Source organism: Alosa alosa, chromosome 8 (assembly GCF_017589495.1).
Source record: "Alosa alosa isolate M-15738 ecotype Scorff River chromosome 8, AALO_Geno_1.1, whole genome shotgun sequence".
Lineage (NCBI taxonomy): Eukaryota > Metazoa > Chordata > Actinopteri > Clupeiformes > Clupeidae > Alosa > Alosa alosa.
This window is the reverse complement of record NC_063196.1, coordinates 12,633,774-12,656,573: the sequence shown is the minus strand read 5'-3', so window position 1 is coordinate 12,656,573 and position 22,800 is coordinate 12,633,774. Positions and strand designations below refer to the sequence as shown.

General features: G+C 41.5%; 2 protein-coding genes across 5 annotated transcripts; one reads left to right on the top strand and one right to left on the bottom strand.

Moving 5' to 3' along the window:
* The first annotated feature begins 55 nt into the window (after positions 1–55).
* znf106b (zinc finger protein 106b) lies at positions 56–6,726 on the top strand. Of its 4 annotated transcripts, none has more exons than XM_048249532.1 (10): positions 56–230; positions 475–554; positions 761–822; positions 1,739–1,948; positions 2,082–3,353; positions 3,991–4,270; positions 5,003–5,084; positions 5,186–5,334; positions 5,519–5,579; positions 5,767–6,726. In XM_048249532.1, the coding sequence occupies exons 2-10, from the start codon at positions 486–488 to the stop codon at positions 6,015–6,017; spliced, it is 2,436 nt and encodes an 811-aa protein (XP_048105489.1). In that variant the 5' UTR covers positions 56–230; positions 475–485; the 3' UTR covers positions 6,018–6,726. The 4 variants fall into 4 exon arrangements, with proteins under 4 accessions (XP_048105489.1, XP_048105488.1, XP_048105487.1 ...); XM_048249531.1 differs by having other exon boundaries at positions 370–554; XM_048249530.1 differs by having other exon boundaries at positions 356–554.
* A 103-nt stretch (positions 6,727–6,829) lies between these two features.
* LOC125298734 (calpain-3-like) lies at positions 6,830–20,042 on the bottom strand. Its single transcript, XM_048249533.1, has 22 exons — positions 19,990–20,042; positions 19,592–19,864; positions 17,859–17,928; positions 15,705–15,823; positions 15,391–15,524; positions 14,577–14,745; positions 14,246–14,329; positions 13,918–14,072; positions 13,514–13,674; positions 12,496–12,653; positions 12,247–12,258; positions 11,779–11,987; positions 11,634–11,667; positions 11,178–11,204; positions 10,413–10,484; positions 10,185–10,242; positions 9,999–10,063; positions 9,625–9,693; positions 9,377–9,455; positions 9,077–9,193; positions 8,763–8,821; positions 6,830–7,182 (listed from the first exon to the last, which is right to left on the bottom strand). The coding sequence occupies exons 2-22, from the start codon at positions 19,850–19,852 to the stop codon at positions 7,156–7,158; spliced, it is 2,139 nt and encodes a 712-aa protein (XP_048105490.1). The 5' UTR covers positions 19,853–19,864; positions 19,990–20,042; the 3' UTR covers positions 6,830–7,155.
* Between the last annotated feature and the right edge of the window lie 2,758 nt (positions 20,043–22,800).

The window sequence follows — 22,800 nt, the reverse complement described above, 5'->3', positions numbered from 1 at the left end:
TGATTTCCCTATCTTTTACTGTCTATGGTGATTTCTCGCGTTGCAGCAAAAACATGGCGTCCATGGACGCGAGTTTTGGCCGTGGTTTTGGCTCTGAAACATTGCATTTGAAAATAATGATATTCCCTCGGTTGTTATGTATATAATACGAATTATTGAGTGATATCTATATTTTCTAGAGGTTCGCTATTTACAGTCAGTCGCACGCTGTCTGTTGCAGTGCAGTCAAAGTAAGTAACATTTGCAGATGCTAATATAGTTAGCTGCCTGACTGGCTTAAATACCACCTAAAATGCATTTTGCAATCTGCAATGGCAGATAACTGTATCTGTAACTGGAGAGAATTGCTCTATAGTTTTTCTTTTTCAGAATAAAATATATTCAGAGATGTGTTGTCATTCTATGGTCTCCGAGCCAGTAAAATGTCACTGAGCATCTTATCAACGGTGAAATATTTCATTAATGCATAACTAGCTGTTATCAAGATGACTAAGGCACCGAAAAAGAAAGGCTTGACGAAATGTTATGTCTGCACGCACAGTTACAAAGCAGAGGTAAGAATTACTTTTATCTTAACAACCTTTACCTACACCCAGTATAGGCCTATATTATATAATAAGTAACTTATAATATATTATAAGTGATAAAGTACTGTGAATATCCTAGGTTTGACTGTAGGTCTAGACTTTAATGTGTCTTCTGTACCATTATGCATGCAATATAATGTCATGTATTAACGTCTCTCTTCTGATGCCCACAGGAGGTAGATGAACACATGAATGGTGTTACCCATCACCTTGTGTTGGAACAACTATATAACAAGTAAGAACCAAGTCAAGCCAAGAAAATCCTCATGATTTCTGTAATGGCAAATGTGTCACCATGTATTGGTTCTACCTGTGCTCTTAAAGGGACACCAGGCAAGCCTGATGCTTTTTCTCTACAAAACTCCCCCTGGCTCGGTCTGAAGCTCTTTTCCTTTTCTTTGCGTCTTCCGTCAAGGGTTTTCGCTGCTTCTTCGCCGGCTCTGCCATTATACACACGTTTGCGTTTCGTTAGCTTGCCTCTGTGCTGTAAACTGATCCTGCTTCGGTCGGCGGGTAGGATACACCGAACTTGCAAGTAGGATATTCTTCCTACAGGCAGTAGGGGCGGGCGAGAGAGCCTTCATTCGCCCCGTAATGAGTCATTTAACCATATACCGACTTACGAAGATGATTAATTAACACGAAAACGTTGCCTGGTGTCCCTTTAACACAGGTGATTTCACTAGTTAACTGATCTATCTGGTTGATAAGACATACTAATTAGATTCAGCTGATTTAGTAAATGGTTGGAGCAAATATGTGGCAGGATTTACTTTAAGTCAGACTTTTACACCTCTGACTGGTGCGTTCAAATTCCTTGAACAGACGTGAACGTATGTGGCAAACATACAGAGCGGTCTGAACAGATACATTTGAAGGATTTTGTGTAAACATTTCATCTCAAGGTAACTCTCAACATGTTTGCGGAGAACTACCTCCTGAAACTTTGTGAGTGGGCTTTGGGAAACCTTAGTTGAAAACTCAAAGCAAACAGAGAACTGTGTCTGCACAACATCAACATGTCACCTCTGCACAACATATCACCTCTGCAGAAAGAGCTTTGAGAAACTGTTTATATTTGTTGTAGTCCACACAGTTCTGCCTCTGTTTAAGTATATTTGTTGACTCGATTTTCATTTGTATTAATTCAGGAGTCGCCCCCACCATTGCCTGGTCTGTGGATGTGTATGGAAGGGCCTAACACTCTACCGGCAGCATGTTGGAACTCCAGCACACAAACAGAAAATCGCTGCACTGGCAAAACAACGCCGCAGTGGTGCGAATGTGGCACTAAAGTACACAACCCCTCCGGACCTGATTAACCTGTGCAGGGAGCGTGACCGACTGAACACCGAGAACAAGTGAGGCCAAGTCAAAGAAGTTACGCTTTCCTGTAAAGGGCTTATTATATAAGTTGTCACATACTGTAGGCTAGATGGTTGCTTTTTATCTTTGACTTAACTCATGAAGCATCATTGTTGTTTTTTTCAACAGGGCCAAGAGAAGACTAGAAAAGATTAATGCTCGGAAAGCCAGGCACCAGGGAAAGGCCTGTAACAGTAAAGGCACACAGTCCAACAGTACACATCAGCATCCACATCCATATCCACATCACCAACAGAACAAGGAGAACAACAACAGGTCGAGTCAGAGCCCAGGCGGCGAACCTCGTGGGCGTTCTCCGTCACCTGATTCCCCATCGAGCTCCTCAAACAGGGAGTGGGACGGGCCCGCTCTGCATCAGGAGGTCTCTAGCTCACAGGCAGATGGAGCCGGAAGCAGTAGGACCGATTCTGTGTGTTCAGAACCAGAGCTACACAGCAGTCACGCCGCAAGATCCAAAGAGCAAGGGGGTTCTTTCCAAAGTAGCGGGTGTGGCAACCGGCCGTCTGCAAGCCAGTTCTTCTCAGAGATCGACTTTAGTCTGGATTTCACCAACGATCTGCTTCCCCCAGTGGGGGCCCTGCTCTTTGCACATCCACCAGCGGTCAAAGCAGGGCCGTCCAAGGGCAAGGGCAAGGTCAGCAACCATACCGGTGCACTTTCCACAGAAACTGCTGACGGCAAACAAAATGCCTCACCGCAGGCAAAGAGGTCAAGAAAGAGGCCGCTGAACCCAAGCGAAGGACCACCTGGCTCCTCAACCGAGCACAATCGCCAAGAGGACCTTCCCCGGGCACCGGGATTGGTCAAAGCTCACGTGCAGCACATCTCCACCATTCTGCGGCGAATCAGGAAGTCCTTGGATGAGGAAGGTCTGGCCAATCTGCAACCCCCCAGCACCTCAACCACAGATGATGATGGGCACAACAGGGTGCTAAAGAAACTAAAGACCGAGCACGATGGAGATGGACATAATTCTGAGGAAGGGACCGGTGTTGAGGATGAAGAAACCACAAACTCCGACTCCAGAGAGACTCTCCAGCCCACACAGTCCCCTAAAAGCAGCAGCAGTAGTGCAGCTGACCCACCTTCTTCCTCCCAGAGCAGGCTGGGTCTCCCCGAGCTGCTCAAACGTGACCTGAGCCGCCTCAGCGCCAAGAGCGGCGCTCACCACGAGCCCAACCTGACGGCGGCGCGGCGAGTGCGGACGCTCAGCAGCTCACAGACGGGCGAGGCGGAGAAGGATGTGGCGGCAGGGCCAGGCCTGAGACCCACGCTGCAGAAGCTCATCAACTCCACGGTGGCCAAGAGGAAGGTTAACTGGAAGGAGCTCTACCAGGAGTACCACAAGAAGAAGAGGCTGAGGGAGAAGGGCATGCCCAGGTGAGAGAACGCCTACGTCACACAGCTTCAGAAAGTCCTACCACGTGTTTGTTCCAACCATTCCAACCATTCCCTACACTAATTCACGGATTAGGATAAATGCAGCGACCAAATTTCCCTCACGGGATCAAAAGAGTGTATATATACTTATACTTACTTATACAAGTTGATACTATGGTTAACTGGGGATCACATTGGAAAATAACGAAGCGCCAGCTGTAAAGCCTTACACAACGCTCAGACCATAATAAATCAAAAGAAGTTCTATCTCGTCCCTAACTTACACAAACATTGCATTACGCTTTGAAAGCTGAACTATGTTCAAGGCTCAAAGAGTTTTCCACTTCTGTGAGCCAGTCTTACAGTAGTAGCAGAAGGCTGATTTTGGCAATGTTTTACCACGCCATGTGTAATTGCTTAAATGGCTTTTGTGATCCTTGAGTGTCTGCTTCAATTGGGACTTGTGTGTACCTTTGCTTTTTTAAAAGATCTTTGTTAAATTAAGAAGTTTATCATCTCATTAAGATTATATAGTAGAAGATCAGTTAAATAAGTATCTTCCACACAGAGCTTGCTTAAGCATTGTATCCAAACAAAGAACAGCATTTATAGAAACGGCTTCAATGTTCCTCCACAGGTTTGGTATTGAGCTGGTGAGTCCAGTAGTGCCGCTCCCAGATGACCTTCACCTGGAGGAGGTCCAGGACCTGCCCTTGGGAGAGGACTTTCAGTGGGACTCTATAGACTTTGACACCAGCGGCTCTCCAATGTGCTGTGAGGATCCAGTGCCTGAGGAACCCTATCTAGAAGACCACGAGCCCTCAGCTGGGCATGTGGACGGGGACACTGGGCCGCACAGACCTGCAGGGGTCTTTGTGAAGATAGAGAAAGATGATTGGGGTCAGAGGGATTTGCAGGTACATTGCTTCACTGCTGTTTAATTTCCGTAAGGGATAATGTATAGAACGCCGGTCATTATTGGGAAAATAAGTCCCGACAGGGCTTACCCGGACCCGGCACGCCAGCGGAGGCTCCTGAAGGGACTTATTTTCCCAATAATGACCGGCGTTCTATACATTATCCCGCTTATTATACGGCTACTTGCCAAAATTAAAAAATAAACTCCACAATATGTCTCTTTACACTTATTTGTTAACGTTTCGTCGTGGCTTTTGCTGAGCTTTCACTTTTGAATGAAGTTCTAATGCAAGAAGTGACCGGACTACTTGCGGAATGATATGAAACACTTAAATCGGCAGCACAAAACCCGTTGCCATTGACAGCGGTAATTATATGTTTGCAGCGGTAATTACATGACAATATTTTACCGTAGAACGTTGGGAAATCCCATTCAAGTCAATGGAGCGTTCTACTAGCATTGTGAAGAGCCGTATAATAACGCTTGATAACGCAAGTGAAATGATCTCAAAGGCTGTTCTGTTGGTGATGTTTTTTTTCTGCCCACCAAGGTAGCTTTGTTGCTGAATATGTTTTTAATGGTTAATAGGCTTGTTTGTTGATTGACCGCTGTGGGAAATTCCCTACCTTCAGCACTAGGAAACACTTCGCCTGTGTATATCTGGAAAAAAATGGAATATAAACTGGAAATATTCAGTAGTATATGTGTAACACTTTTTCATTTTATTTAGGATGTTCCATCACCTGCTGAGTCATCATGCCATGACAAAGAGGACCGACCTGGATCAGAACGAGCAAAACCCAAAAAAGAGAGTACGAGGAAACATTTTGTTTTAGATATAATGCTATAACTGTGACATCTGGAGACCTCCATTGAAATCACTGACTTTTACAACCGCACTGGCCAATTGCAGGGCAGGTTGATGAGCTGCTGGCGGTGTCATTGAGAGAGGAGGAGTTGAGCAGCTCGTTGCTAAATCTGGAGGACAGTTTGACCCAGGCGCGTGGCACCCTACAGGAGGCCTACGTGAAGGTGCAACAACTCCTGATGGTCAGGGAACAGGTGAGTTTGCTTTGCTGTAAGTGCAACAGTAAGATGTGTGCGTGCGTGCGTGTGTGCGTGTGTGTGTGTGTGTGTGTGTGTGGCTGCGTGTGCCTGAAATGACATCCATAGGATCCGATAGTGATGATGAAGGAAAAATGTAAGAGGGTACAGATTTTGTTTAACCATTATGCTCTTTTGCCAGACTGCGAGTGACATTAATGCACTGAGGGCCAAACGCATCGAGATCCTGAGGTTCATGCGAGGCAAGGACCTCTTGTACTCTCCAACTTTGACACATTATGCATTAACAGTATGCGTAGGGAGCTTGAGAATCCATTTAGTGGCATTATTAGTTTGCCAGTCTTCCATGAAGCTGACGTGTTGCCCACTGTACAGCCTCATCACCAGTCAGCCTTGTAATGTTTCCTTGTCCCGCTTGCGACCCCGCAGGTGGGAGTAGCGCAGATGATGGAGAGAAACAGAAAACCAAGCGCAGCCCAGAGCGATCCCCCCAGCCTCTGAGCTCCTCGCAGCCCGATGCACTTCCTGGTCCTCCCCCTGACGTCCCTAATGAAGTTGCAAAGTGTGCGCCATCCACGGTGAGGCTGGATGAAGCTACACAGCTGGCTGTATCCATGAAAGAGGAGCCGGCCAGCCCTACTTCAGGTCAGGGCCTCGAGGTTTCTCCTGTAGCCCTCTGATGCATGTTTGTCAGAGTGGCGCTTGTTCTTCGCTTCTCAGCCATATGTTTGTTTCCTGTTTTCGTATAATGCTATCCAAGACTTGATAACTTGAAGAGGACTAGAGCAGCATGACACTTTTTTGGAGCATTCCCTTTTGAGTGTAATTTCAGTATTTTCATCCAGTGTTCACTTGGATGAATGTACCCCTCCTTTACACCAGAGGGCGCCCTTGACCTCTCACAGTCAGGGTGCACATAGCAGTTCCCTTCTGTTGAGAAGTGTGGTGTGGCATCACCAGACTCTAGGGACACTCGCATGGCAAGGCCCTTCTCACTGCACTGACACTAATCATATAACAAGCTATTGGGAAACTGGGGTCGGGGAAAAGAAGTTAAATGTACAAAAGATTTTTTTTTTCCTGTCGTTGTTGGAAAGAGCAAATTTTATATTCTAATAAAGTATGCACTCTGTTCTGAATTAAATGGGGAAGAGAATGACCCTTGTTATGTTTAAACGTTGTCCAAACGTGTTTTTTTTTTTTTTTTTTATCAAGGCATTAAATAAATTGTACATAATTTATTAACATGCATTGTGCCATACTTGATGTTGTTTATGTTTTATCACCAGTGTATAATTAATCCATTGTTTATGACAGTTGGCTTTCTGAGAACAGGTTGCAATGCTTTGCCTTGATAATACGTTTATTAAAAAATCTTTTTTCATTTGATGGATATTTCAAAAATTTTGGTATCATTATAATGCATTTGCTGTTATGTTGTACTTTGATATTATAGCCATGTTTAGTTACAGACTGAATGAAGGCAATGCAATCAGTTAAAAATAAGTATTTATTGACTTTTTTTTTACAAAAATGCAATTGGTAATAATCAAAAAAAGTCAATTGTACTTGTAAGATTGTAGTTTGTAAGGTCACTGGCCTGGTTTTCCAAACCAGCTTGAGACTTTACATCCAACCATTAGCTCAGTTCACAAGGCAGGAGAATCCATAGAGCAGCACAAAGATCAATTGCAAGTTGTCACTCTAGTTTACTTAAGACCTATTTTGGTCAGTCTTGAGGTTTCATGAATTAAAAATGTTTTCTGGGCCATTCCCAGAGAACCCATGATGATCAGTCTTGTGCATCCCGACAGAGATCTATGCATACATTGTCAGCTGCAGCCACTACAGAGAGAATACAGTGAGTGAGAAGTAAAGTTAAGTACATGTACACAAAGGCATAAACTGGCATTGTCACTCAGACCAGGGGGGTATTCAAGAAAGCAGGTTTACTGATTTAACTGGGTATGTTAATCCAGAGTAAGCGGTAAACCTGGATTTTCAGTTTCAAAATTGTCTGGCTATGTAAGTCACTATGGTAACATAGGCTCTAAACTAGATAAGGGGGATGTTTTGTTCAGGTCGTGTTCGGCTCTAAGCTAGATAAGGGGGATGTTCAGTTCTGCACAATGGTGTTTGTTTTTGAAGAAGGTCCTATATTGATAGAGAAGCACAGATCATCCATGCTATTCACTGTGAGAGGGTGATAAGACCACAACATGATATCCTAAACAAGTTTTTGCGAGAGTGCTACTGTTTTTCAGCGAAATCCTTATTATACTTGAACAACATTCTTCATCCCTATGTTTCTAATGTTACGCATTGTGGACCCACCTTCAGTTCTTTTCAAATTATGTGCATCACTCTCCGTTTTTTTGTGACTGGGAGTGTTTTGTACAGTGTTGAAGAGGCAGAGTATATCTGCAACTGTTTGACGGTCGGTGCGTAAAGTTTGCATTGCGCTAAAGCGGTTTCTGCGCAACTTCATTTATTTTCCTAGCCACAAACCCACGAGGATCATTAAAGTGGATTTTCAGCAACTGGCAGGTCAACATCACTTGATTTAAGTTTCCTAAATTTGTACCAAAATTATCTTTACTGGTGAGCTTTCAATTAATGGGCTTTGGCTATTTCAGGCTTTTCTAATGTCATTGGCTGCATTGATGGGACGTAAGTGCCCATTAAAGCGCCATTCATAAACAAGGCAGATTATGTCAATAGGAAAGGTTTCCACAGCATAAATGTCCAAATAAGTCTAATGGATAGGCTATATGCCACTTATATTTTGTGGATGCTCTCTTAATGGTGTTGATGTTTAAAACACATTTTATGTTAATAATTGCCAGATTATATGATGCTTCACATCTTATCACAAACGTGGAGGTAAGAGCAGTGCACGATTCCAGGATGTACCGGGAATCTAATTTGAACCACAATTTCAACAGGGTGCGTTAGGCCTATACCTTTTGGGAATATCATCAGATCCACTACAGGCTAATTAATGTGTAGGCTCTAACTTAATGCTATATGTGCAATTACACGATAATTTGATGGGTATCTTAAGAGATAGAGGATATCCATGCCTTCCGACACTCATCACCCCATAGCCTACCCTGATCCGGATGCTAGAGTGCAAACAAGGTTTAACATGGCCCAAAGCAGAACGAAACCATTGTTTCGCTGTTTTCACTCATTGGTTTTCGTCTCTCAATAGATGATGTCTTTATAAATTTGTTGTGAACGTGCACAACTCTAGGTTAACCAACACAGCAGGGTTGATTATTATCCCTACTAATACAATTTGTAACCGGTGTTTTAGAACCAACAGCTCACAGGTTTAGACAACCTAGAGTTTAGAGTTAATCTCAATGTTTGTTAAACCTCCTTTCTGGAATAACATCCAGTAGGCAGTATGACGATCTTACCTCTACAACGTTCAACTTTATTACACCGTCTCCGTCTTTGTCAAAGGCTTGGAATGCTCCTGTGTAGAGACCAATAAGAGGGCTTTTCAGTACACCATACCAAAAAGAACAATTACTTTCATTAACCTTAACAATATGATAAAATATTATTTACAGATGTCTACACAAGTCTATACACTGCATTCTGCACTATTTCATAATCCAAGCTAATAAAGGAATAAGCACTATGCTGCAACAATGACAGTTCAGAAAAAGCTAGCTGGTATTTTGTAGAATCCATAGTGTTCTAAGAGTACAACAGAAGGTCTCCTTACGGAACATCCCTTCGAGCCGAACCATGCAGCTGATGTAACTGTCAAAGTCCAGTTCCAGGTTCTTGTCTGCATAACGCATGGTTATGATGTTATACAGCTGGTTATTGAGACGGAAGCCTACGTGGAAGAAATGAAAAAAAAAAATGTATAAATATAAATGCCTCAATATTGAAACCAGCCAGCCATTGAAATATGTTCATGGGATTGGTATGCATGAATGCTACATATAAATTGATTAATGATATATTATGCAGCCTAATTCCAGTAAGGTTTTCAAGGAACTGCGCAGTCTAGCCTGACCTGCATCTTGCACAGCGTTCCTCATCTCAAAGCTGCTAATGGTGCCAGATTGATCTACGTCGTAGCGTGTGAAGATCATCTGCAAAGCAAACAACAAAGCATGATTTTTTACCTGCTTGCAGAACAAGTTCGAGACAATCCTAATGTACATCCGAGTTTCAAGACTGAAACACATGGGTGCAGTTTAGAGGGGGGGGGGGACCTCATGAATGACTGTGGTTATATATGGTCACATAAGAACAGAATACCCGCCACTGCTTGATCTTTTTCCACAGGTGTTTGAACTCTTGCAGGTTGATTTTGCCACTGCCGTCTGTCTGAGAAGATAGTCAAGGAAGAAAAGCACTATCTAAACTTGCATTAGGCATTTGCTGAAGTGAATATCATTTTGATTTGAAGGTTACTGAAGACATCTTTGACTAGCAGAGATGATGGGAGATGTAGCTACAGTACTGTTGTAAAGCTCAGTACTGCATTGATACTCTACTAAACACTACCATTTTAGATTTTCTACAACTGGGCTTATTGTTACAATGTAGTAGTAAGCACAGGAAGATTAGTGAACTTGTCTGCACAACAAAGGCTTTATGACATTATGACTTTTAACATCTGTGAAGGATACATCCATCAGAGCGATCATGCTTCTGCAGCTTTCCAAACTGAAGATCGCTGCCTTCAGGTCAATGTCTAAATGACAGTGGATGCAGAAAATAAGAAAATAACTTGACAAGTCATAGAAATGCTACCGTGTAGTAATAGGTTAGCATTTCAAGATGTGAAGGCTCAGAGATGTGACAGAGGAACTCACACTTAGCTACAACCCCATTCAAAAGAATTTTGAGGTCATTGGCACATATCTCCATGTCCTGCTTGGGCAATAGCAAAAAAGAAAGAATGGATGAGAGAGAGAGAGAGTGAGTGAGCGAGCATCATATAGGTGGGTATCCATGGATAATTGTAACTTAAAACTGGACATTTTAATTACATTTAAATACATCTGATTTTTTTTTTCATCATAAACTCATTATAAACTCACCGTCCCGGCAACCTGCTGGTAGATCTGCCTGAAATGCTTGTCCTCCTCACTCTCCTCTGGAGGTTGGCCAAGCTACACAAAGATGAAGAAGTATAGCCTACTACAGGTATGTTTATGCAGACATGAATTAATGGATATGACTGGATAAACAGATTGATGTTTGATGATAATGTCATGATGACAAATACACATGAATAATAAATAGGTTAGTTTGAAGAAAAGAACCAAAATGTGATTAAGAAAAGACAAAAAGGAGTAGGATCTTTGACAAGCTTTACAATATTACATTTAGATCAGAATGCCAGGGATTACTTGAAGCTTAATTATTCAATCTTGCTCTAGTCCAGTGTTTCTCAAACTTTTTCAGATGAAGGACCACTTAACCAATAAAAAACGCACAGACCACCTAGCTAAAAAAAAATAGATTAGACCTACTTCAACAGTATATCAGCCTACACAATAGGCCTACTCACTGAACCACCTTGCTTATTGTCTTTGCACTTTTCATATTGTTTCAGAGGATGTATATGATTTAAACTGGCATATCTTATATAGACAGTGTTGCAGAACTGTGTGGATTTACATACAAGTTGGTTCAATATTGCAAACAACTCATCTATATTATATTATACCACGTCTGCTCGGGGACCACTTGGGATAGCTTGCGGACCACCAGTGGTCCCCGGACCACACTTAGAGAAACACTGCTCTAGTCAACGGCTGAAATTTACATAATCGTTGAAGTCAGCAGCACTCTGATCATACCTTAAGCTTCCTTTTTTCCATGGTTTCCTGTGGATATACAAAACACTTAATTAAACACCTCATTATATCAATGTTTTTCCTATAACATAACTGACAAATATACTGTGCATGGGAAAATATACCAGTGAATACTGCTGAACCAGCTCACATTTTGAGGACAGCCTGGAAATATTTACCAAAATTTCCTAACTATTACCCGCGGTATATTGATTTTGCAAAATTTCTTCACCTATGAGGTTAATACACAGGGGCAGTTAATATGGTATTAATATGTTTTTTTTTTTTTTTTTTTTTTCAATTTTTAACTTGCATAAAACCCTATCCTACGGCTTATACACAATGCGGCTAATACACAGGAAATTACTGTATTCACAAGAAAATGAGGATATCAAGGTGTTCAATTCAGACTAGAGTAGATTATAATAATGACAGGTCAGAAGGATGAAGATCACTCACCGGCCGTTCATCTTGAACTGGATCCTCGATCAGTCTAACAGGAAAGCATAGGCCAGCTGTCAGTCATCACCATGGTAACACACAGCTTTAGAGATTCTTGAATATACAGCCAAATAACAGCAATCAACCCTTCATGCCCTCTTACCTTGATGTGCTCTTCTTCTCTGTGAAGATTCTGAGAATGAACTCACACTCCAGGTTAGGGTCAAAGGTCGAGGGCACAATAACATACTCCCCAGGCTTCAGCTGAACGCGTTCAGTGACCTCCCTGAGGTTGACGTAAGACTTGCTTTTTGCCACTGAGCTGTTCTGCTGGAAGAACGCTTTAGACAGTGGCGTGTTACTGCCATGTAACTATAAGGAAAACACAGACAGTGAAACATATTAACAAACTGACAGATGATTATTGTCCCTCATTTTTAAATATCATCTTGGTAGTTCAACAAAAGCCATATTTTCACAGTGAAATAACTTGTTAATTCAAGATCTTAATTCAATCTTCAACTGAGTCACTGAAGAGTGACTTCTTTCTGTGCCAACTTCCCATGATACACACAAGCTACTTAGGAACGCAGCAACCAAAGGCAAGGTTCTCCTCCCCCAATGGGCCTACCTTCTTTGGCACCTGAAATAATGAAAGGAGGCACTGTCACAATTAAACCTGTTAGTACCCTACAGTGAAGCAATGTATTTGTTTTGGAAAATATCCCATATAAACAGGAGTGAACAAAAAAGCACTAATTTCCTAAGATCATACTTATTCAAGAAGGATGTCTTGTATTACATTATATTCTAAAATATTATATTATAGCATGTTGTAGCGTTTTATAGCATATTATGTCCAGTAGGAAATCTGAAGCACCTCATAGACAAAGAAGCCAATGGCGTGGATAACTGGTCCCATGAGGTGCTCCTTTCGTCTCTCCTTCTGCATGAGAGCTATGACCATCGTACATCCTTTCCCCCCATCATCCTCCTCCATGAGCCGAATGCGGTACTGAGGGTTTGTCCAGAAAGTGTCTGTGGGAAGAGGTATAAGAGGAAATGATTATATTCACGGGTTCCAAAAGCCTGAAATTATCGGTAACACTTTACTTGACAGTATCGACATAAGAGTGACATGACACTGTCATGAGACATGAACCCTAACCCTAATCCTAACCTCTAAACCTAACCCTAATCCTAACCCTAACTTGTTATGATAAAAGCCAAATGTCGCTTAATAACAGAAGTGTTGTGTCATAAACATTTATATATATAGATATAGTTTTTTTATATTACCTTGCCTACTCTCTTATATGTCCATATTTATTTTATGCTGGTCTCAAGACTTTATTCTTGCACTGTTGCACTGTTGGACTTACTCATTTGCACCATCACCATGACACTCACTCACACAGAGCACCTTACCTTACCATGCACAGAGAATCACAGGCTCAGTCCCTGCCTCAGTCATTGCAAGCGCCTCATGATTAATCACCCACTATGTGGATACTGTTTTTAGACTTGATTTAGATTTAGTGTTATTTAGTATAATTTGTATTTTAGTATATTCTTTATCTTCTACTGTCCTTATTGCTTAGTTGTGTTTTTTATATTATATACTTTTAATTACTTTTTTCTGCCATTAGTGAATGTTGTGTGTGATGTCTGTATGCTACTGAGACCTTGAATTTCCACTTGGGGATCAATAAAGTATCTATCTATCTATCTATCTATCTATCTATCTATCTATCTATCTATAACTTGTTTATGACACGTTCATGACAGTGTCATGTCACTCTTATGTTGATACTGTCAAGTAAAGTGTAACCAAATTATCTCACTTCCAGGTTGAGAGCCCCTGTGTTAATGTGTTGTGAATGTTCACTGGACCTCACCTGGGAAGTTCCTACAGCCTCCAGCGGAGCAGCCATTCACCCAGCGCCCCTCGTGGACGGTCACTGTCCAGTTTGCCATGCAGTCATTCTTTAGCGTGTCAGGGGTCAGGTTGCAGATCTCCACCCGGGTGAAGTTATTGTAGAAGTTCTCATAAGACATCCTAGGAGCACATAAGAAGGCAAAAAATGCAGGTCATTCCTTCACGATTCATGAAATTCAGTTATTTCACTGAGCAGATAGTCAAAGTGGGGGTTGAAAACATGTGTGAATGAACTTTCACCACAGCTAGTCTCTATCACTAAAGTGTATGTTTGTGCTTTATGTTTATGGTTATTATCAAATGCTTTTGTCCAAAGTATGTCTTGTTGATCACAAGAACCACACCACCATTCCTCTCCCTTACCAAAACTCGCCCAGCTCCTCAACTGGCTGGAGCCTCTGTTTCTCCTCCTCTGAAGAGGCAAGGGATGGCCAGTCTTTAGACTTGCAGGTGGGGAGTGGGGACACCCCCCAAGGGTCTCTGAGACGCATCAGACGAATCTGGATGTCCTTACTATCCTGCCATTTAAAAGAATTATTAAGGTAGATTGTTTATCATTAAGTTTGTGCATCTCAACTTTTACTGCACCTTGAAATGGAAATCTGAGTATATGACTTAAAGTATATGCGTATATGACAGACAGTTTCCATATTAGATATATAGATAATCAGACAGATAGCCTTCTTCTCACCTGTTCAACACCAGTTATGGAGTAAGCATGTCCTTTTACCAGACCGGTGGGTGTTCTGACTGCACGATTCTGTGGGACCAAGTCCTGAGAGGAAAAAAAACAGAAATGGGTTGTGAAAACTTTTTTTACTGTTCCTGGATCAGGTGGCAAACTGACTCTTACACTCCATCCTGTTTCAAGGGTTTATTTTTTCAGAAATATTTTGATTTGATGTTGATTGATTTGATGGTGAATTGATAAGATAAAAATGACTTTTTCAGTGTTATCTTTAGAATATCACAGGCCCTGAGAGAGGGCCTATGAATGCGTTCTCTCTCTGCAATAGACTCACCTCTATGCCACAGCACATGAGCGAGCCTCTCTCAAGGGCCTTCTTCATGATCTGGAACAGCTCCTGCTGTGTCTCCCTAACGTGGAAGTACTCGGTTACGCCACCAGTAAAGTCCTCCATGGCTTCCAGAGTGTTCCCTCCACTCAGGGCCTCATATGAGCCGTGCAGCCTAGCGACATAGGAGAGGGAGCAAATGCAGAGAACTGAATGTCAAGAGTTCGAGGGAGCAATCTTGTCATTTAAAAAAAGGACTCGACTAAGGTGAGGTTTGTTTAATTTGTGAAGCAATATTGGGTGTCTTGAAAGGCACTCTATGATTAAAATGTACGGTTACACTTTACTTGACAGTGTCGACATAAGAGTGACATGACACTGTCATGAACGTGTCATAAACAAGTCATAAACGTTTATGACATAACGCTTCTGTAATTAAGTGACATTCGGTTTTTGTCATAACAAATTAGGATTAGGATTAGGGTTAGGTTTAGAGTTATGGTTAGGGTTGGGGTTAGAGGTTAGGATTAAGGTTAGGTTTCATGTGTCATGACAGTGTTGTGTGTTCATGACAGTGTCATGTCACTCTTATGTCGATACTATCAAGTAAAGTGTTACCAAATGTACTATTATTATTAAAATGAATGGAAATGAAGCAACAGCAGAGTCTAATCTTTGCAGATTTAATTTGCCTGCCTGTTCCTCCCTTAAATAGTCTCTGATATCTGACCTTTCCACAGATTTGAGAGGCCAATCATATCATTAAAATGTGATGTGACATGGTACAGTACTGATGATTGGTGTATTAAGACTCACTCACTTGGCATAAGCCTTCTCCAGAAGAGCACTCCAGAACTCGTTCTTCTTCCCAGAACTTGTGAAGACCAGTTTATTATTACTTGTTGGAATTCGGTCGTCCACCACAACGTCCACCCATTCTCCATACCGCCAAAACTGTTGTTTCAGTCAGTGCATTATAAATCTTAGTGAGTAGTGAGTCACAGTTACAGAACAACATACAACTAACCCATGCATCCAACCTCTATATTTCTGGTCATTTGCAGAGGATAGCTGACTAGGATTTGTCTGCTGTGACAGATAAATGATCATTTCAGGTGGGCCCACTCACTGTACCTGGAAGTGGAAGATCCCAGCATAGTTCTCTGTGAAGCTCTGATCTGGTGGGATGACCCTGTACAGCAGTTTCTCATTCAGTGTCAGGCAAGCAATGGCTGCAAGAAGCCAGCAGTCACCTGCAGAAGGACACAGCATGTTGGCTAGACAGTGCTAGATCACACACAGATTTCAGCTCTACATCCAGAGGCAAGAAGACTCCTGTAATATATCAGAAGAATATTTCTTAATAATTGCTATTCAACTCATAACAACACTTCAGAAGCCACTGACAATTGCATGTGGTGCCAGGAGATATAAAGAGGTCATATATCTTGCTATAACGTGGTAGCCCAGTAAACCAGACTTTTGACTACTCTTCTCTTTGTGCAAAGTCTGGCCTGGCATCAATGGCAAACATCTTCTTCCTGGTGGGTGAACACTTGTTTGAAGTTTAAAATAATTGGAATTCCTTTAAACCAATCACTACCAACCAGTGTATCATCATACAGAGAAGTTTCTCTGCTCCACACCCCTTTTTAGGTGCAACAAGCCAGCTAGCATCATATCATCAATTGACAGCCAGCAGTCACACATTTCATCTAGTTATCAATTCACAGGACATTCAACCAGTTACACAACGGTTATGAAGAAATATGTATATGTAACTGACTCATTCAGAAACTATACATTGCCAACCTAATTCGCTTCCCAGGGTCCAGTGTAGAGGACAAATTTAGCTCGTAGCTAACACTTACCATAACCTCCAACGTACAACTGTGGAACTTCTGTATAGCCTAATATAGCCAATTATCTAATTTTAGTTGTAGGAAATATGTTCGTATTTCAAGTGACAGAATTAAGGTATGACTTATGTTTAGTTATGACATGTAAAGTTAAGCTTGCCAAACCTAGCCACAGGCAGCTCTAAACAAAGCCGTCACTTTGTTCGGTGCACTCCTGTTAGTAAACTAGAAAGTAAAAATAGAAATGTAATGGTCTCCTAAATCCCACTTACACACAGATAACTCTCACACCAACCTTATTTTGTGCCTTTTATTCACATTTGATGAAAGATTTAATAAGTATAAGCCCTTTTCGCTCCCCACATTGATGCAGCCTCATAGGTTTCCATTTAATCCAAGCGGGGATGTGTAGCAAATTCAAAGTTCACGCCAGTGTAACGTAATCACTCTCAGCCATGCCCTCTGTTTGCTGGTTGGTTGGTGCCTCTTAGTTGGTTTTCTACACAAAAAATCTGTTAAAAGCACATCTGTGCCAGTCTACTACTGAAGCGAAATGAAATTGAGCACGGAGGTATGTAGCCAGGCTAATAACGTGGCCCTAGCTGTCCAGTGTTAACACTTGGACCCCTAAATAACCACGCTTTACAGATGGTGATGGCTAGTGGGTTATAGGAATCATATGATTTCCACATATGACATTCTGCTGTCTTGCTGGAATGGATTTCTTACCTGAGAGACATACAGATTCAGTATACAGATTGTCAATTTGGGTTCTGCTTACATTATGTAGGGCTATGCATAGTTTTCAGAGCAAAGCAAACCATATCTGTTGACTAGTCTAAGGAATGTTTTAGTGTCCCTGCACAAAGAAGGTGATCTAGTTTTAATGTTCTCATAAGTAGGCTATCAATGAAGAACATTGGCCATTGGTTCTACAAGAGAACTCTGAGAGGTCTCTATTGAGATCTTTAAAGGGTTCTGCCATTGTGACCTTGAGCAAGGCACGTAACCTTGAGTTGCTCTAGGGAGACTGGCCTTTATAACAATTGACATTATGTAAGTCGCTTTGGATAAAAGCATTAGCCAAATGAATAAGTAAAAATAAATGCCTACATAGCCTTTGCATTTACCAGGTGGTAAAAAAAGCCCTGGTGCACAGCTTGAAGGCACTGATTCAGTTTATGCCTTCATCTGGACCTGTCAATCACGTCCAGTGACCAACCCCAGGCCCACTCAGCCTTCCCACTCTCCCTTCTGCCAGGGACCCAGCTGTCAGCCTCACTCAAACAGGTTGCCAGTTCCAGGTTAATCCTTTCAATATTCCCACATCTCCTTGAGTCTTTCAGATTCAATCAGGTGTGTAGGGGGAAATACGGAAGTCCTTGTTATGTTTGGATGACTGTTACCAGAAGCCAGGACTGCATCTTACCAAGGTCTCCTTGGCAAATGTCTGTTCGGTCAGCTCCGCCAATGATGAACTGGGGATTTTCACAGATCTCCTGTTCCATAGGGAAAACACACAGCTGTAGGCATCATTCTGACAAATGTTGCCAAAAAATTCCTTATAACTCACTCAAGGCTCAAGGCTGTTGACCTGTGAAGACTAGAAGATCTTCATGCCACAAGGTCTGGTTTCAAATCAGGATAAATTTAATAGTATAACTTGAGTTGTGTGACATTATTTCAATGGGCATCAAAACTCTATCTTGAAATTATGTGATGCTTTAAGAGCAATTGCTTGGCTTTACCACGCTATTTCTATAGCCAAACTTAATTTGTCACTACACCCGTAACCTATAACTGAAATAGGTTTATGAAGCGTCAACTTGAACTTCCCTCCTGACACTTGGGAACATGACTCATAATTGATCAAATGCTTGAACACAAGGAGTTGAACACGGACAACCGTTTTAGGTAGGCTACAGTGACAGAAGACACATTGGATTTGAATGTCATTTCAGGATTATTCCCTGCAGGCATGCACACTCATTATACATTTCGTCATTTTACAGTAAATAACATCTCTTAAAAGTGATATGTGAGTGAGCAGGGCATCTAATTTCTCATATCTTTCTCTCATTGATTCCTCCATCCTTCTTACATTCCTTCCTCATTTCCTTCACAAATTTAAGAAGGAGGGGTTAGGACAGGGGGGAGGAAGGGAGAAATGAGATGCACCTATTTGTAGCTGGCTTGTCTTAGCCATTGATACATGATAGTGCTAGTTTGTAGTTTTGTAAGTGCTTTGGTGCTTTCTATCACTTATGATGCAAGCTCTTCAGATTTTTTCCCATTATAGAATTCAAGTTGCTGTTATTACTGAAAAACCTGACCATTTTGAAAATATCTACAGAACAGAACTAATACTTGCCTTTAGATAGCTTACTTACAATGTGCATTGTGCACTGTATTTAAACCCCCCATAATGCATAATAACAATGAATAATGAAGATAAAGCATTGGTGTGGACTATGTAGCTGAGAGAGGATGATATTGATACCATTTTGTTAGGAAAGTCCAACATTGTAGCTTGGGCATTTCCCGCCCTCACTCAGCCTATGTGGTCTACAGATCCATTGACCCACAAATACTCATGTCATTGGTGGGTAATGATGGGTTGGTATTTGATCTCATCCCAGCACAAATTAACACTAATGCCTCTCACACATATTTATTTAAGCATTGGCTTAACAAGGCATGCTGCTATAATATTACCTCCGACAGCAGACCTGCACTGTTACGCATCATACTCTGACATATGTAACCTGCACATGGCCTGCTTTCAGTCAGTCAGTGCCAGAAACTGGATTCAGAGTTTGTAAAGATTTGAGATTGAGGCACATCTAAAGTAGGCCTATACAGAAATGCTATCATCAGCCTTCCCTTGTGCAAGAAGCTCTTGTGCTTTTAGTGTAGAGATGCAGTGTGCCAGCTCTTCTGAAATTCTCCCACTCATTATCTGCAAACTTTAGAACAATATTGAATTGTGGTCTTTATTCAATTCCTTCAAGATGATGGTGTCTTAAGATGTATTTTAGGGATGCAGTCTAGTTACCTGATTTTACCTGATTATCTGTGGCTAAATTCAAAGACATAGATCTATCCAGCTAAACAGGATACTTGCTATGTAGCATCCCCCTTGGGGGAGACAGGACGACCTACCCGCGGCCGCTTCCATTTAATATCAAGGGGAGCCCTGCGAGTCTTGAAGAGAGAGTTGTTGTTGGCAGGGAACAGTGGGTCTTCAAACAGCACTTTCTTGAGGACGTACTTGTCCCTTAGCTCCTGGAAGGTCTTGAGGCGCTGGGCATCCTTCACGGCCTCATTACGGCTCAGGATGGGGGCATAGGTGTTTCCAGGTGAAGCCAATGGGCCAGCTTCAAATGTAGGTAAAGTCTTTACCTCTGCTTTCTCTTCACTCATGTTGATAATTCACTGGTAACACGCACAATAAATGTTAAGTTAAGAAATTACTTAAAGTCCAAATACTACTACTCCTAAGGGTCTTTGCATAGACTGAGATTAAGAACAGAGAGAGCAAAAAGTATCCCAGTTCTCACCCTCTGTTTCTCTCTCTCTCTCTCTCTCTCCCCTTCCCTCCTGCAGCTTTCAGTCCACTTATATGTGGCACACATAACACACACATACAAACTTTTACCTCGGCTTCTCAGCTAACAGCTCTATATTTAGGGTTATGGTGGTGGTGGTGGTGGTGGTGGTGGTGGCGGAATAGGAGGAGATAGGGTGGTGGGGAAACAACCAGACCATTTCTCCAGCTGTCTCCGGACAACCGGCTGAAAGAATACACAACGTCTTGACAGTAAGTGATCCCAACAGCTTTTGCTGAGAAGACATGGCACACTTGAGCAGGTTCTGGGAAGTTACAGTATTGCATGTAGATAACCAGTACCAATCTGTAGAGTGTGCATAACACTGGGCAAATATACACTGTTTCTATTTAAACTCATATCCAAGGACATACTTAGTCATGTTTTAAACACACTAGTGGATGTCTCACATACGTATCTTCTCATGTTGTTCTCATGTCCAAATTCCACAATGGGAAGGCTACTGATACATGTTGTGTGCAGTTTGTGGATACTGCAAAGGCCTAACATTATATTTCCCTATAACATGACATGCTATCCCAATATATCCAAAGAGCTTACAGAAGTGTATAACAAAATGGTTGAAGAACAAGTGGAGGGAAAATGCCTTTAATGGCAGCGGTCAGAGATGGGCAGTATTTCTAATACATGTATTTAAAATACGTATTTCAAATACAAAATACTATTTTGTAATTTGTATTTTATTGAAATGATGAAAATGCCATTGTAATTTGTATCAAAATACTTCAGTGTTGTGTATTTTTGTATTTTCAAAATACTGTAAAATACTTTCTGTGAAACACTGTGATGACATCTATCTAACTATCTATAAAGCACAAAATCTCTGTCTCTGTCTGTCTGTGGCACCCTTGCATGGTCAAGCCCCTCTGCTCCAGTAGAGTGTTTATTTTCTTTTGCTGGACTAATTAACAGGCCCTATATGCGTCGTCTGAATACAACACTGTTTGAGAAGTTAATTGTGCTTAAATAACTTAAAAGGTTAAAATGCTACCTAGTTTAAATTTCTAAATAAGTCATCCATTTGAATTGTTTGTCTTTGAGTTATTGTCACTGATTCATAGTAAGCAATGTATTACACCAACTGGGAAGTGCAACAGTTGTGGAGTCGGCATTCATAGCCTGTCACTGCAAAACAGTACATGTCCAAACTCAAAAACAGTAGACTAACAGTCAATAAAAGTGGACTGTCAGAGCAGCACATAATACTAAAAGCCACGCAGAGTGTCCCGTTCGCTCTTAAACTTTCCATCACATTTGGTGCCTCTAGCCACTTTCTAAATGTGTTAGAATTAGTTCTGTACTTTAAAGAACATTCCGAGCGATCACATAGCCTACGTTCAATGTTGCAATATTATCAGGCCCTATGTGCAATTTGCTTTTGAGCAGGATCTTACAAGAACATTTCAAAATGAATGGAAAGACATAGTGATGATGAGATTTTGCACTCAGCTGTAGCCTAGGCCTGCTATTGGTGAGTCTGTTATAACCTATTTACTTGTATTGTAGCCTATGCAACTATTCTATTAAACGCTGTGTGCTAGTCTATTAAACACTATAGGCTATGACCGCTATGTTCTTACACTATTTTCCCCCATGATCATATTGTTTCAGTTATCCAAAAGGCTCGAAGGATGCTCTTTATTATATGGCAATTTTGGAAAAATAACTAATAAAAGTGGGGTGAGGTGCCTCCCCTGTCAGGATAATCAGTTGTCTTTCAAATTCCCTCTGCATGCAATAGGATAGCGCTACAACTCATGAGTCCCATGCATTTTCCCACCAGCGGAGCTAGTTGGCTAGTTCAAACTTTTGCCAAATTAAAAAAAGCTTAACTTGTGCACGCTGTTCGCCAACAGCAACATCCACCTTCTTTGTTTTCATGTAGCATGAAATTCACACCAAACCGTTGCAACTTTGCCATCAATCATTATGTTAAGCCCACCTACCGACTCTATACACGATGTGATTGGCCTTATCGAAGTTACATTTTTCCAGCTCGCAAGCCAACAGAGAGTTGCTAGACTATTCTGGCAGCAAATTACATTTGCCGTCGCTAGGGTGCGTCTAGATCTAGGCCACTAAATCGCTGCAAAAACACTGAATCACTGCAAAAATAGATGAACTGCAGGCTGGATTAGGAGAAACATGGCAGCACTACTTTTTTCAGTTAATATTTAAGACGTAAATAACTCATTTAAAAAGAAAATGCTTGCTTACTTACTGGCTATACCTTCCAGTATAGGAAAGTGGATTACAAAAATATTGACCTTATATCACATAAAACCATGAATAAGAAGCTGAACTTTAACAACTTTAACATCAGTAACATCCACAAAGCTGAAACAAGTCAGTCAGATGTCAAATGCTCCCGAATATAAGTTCAGACACACCAACAAGAATTAAAACGTTTCAAGATTTGCACACTGGAGGTACAAAGTTACCAGTTATGTCACTGACTAAACCCTTTCCTGTTAAATCTATGACAGAATCAGAACTGATGGATTTCCCTGATATTTTGAGTAATCTGAGAGATGAAAGTATGTTTTCCCTGAATTATGCGGACCTTAGAATTCATTGTCAACAAGTTGAAAAGGCTGAAGCAAGCCCAAGCTGTAGAAAAGACTACACGAGAGCAAGCCCATTCCGACTTATGGTTTCAGCTTTGCACAGGTCGTATTACTGCATCCAAAAAGAAAGCAGTGTGTTGTATGGACCCAACACAGTCATCGCTGAGTCTGATAA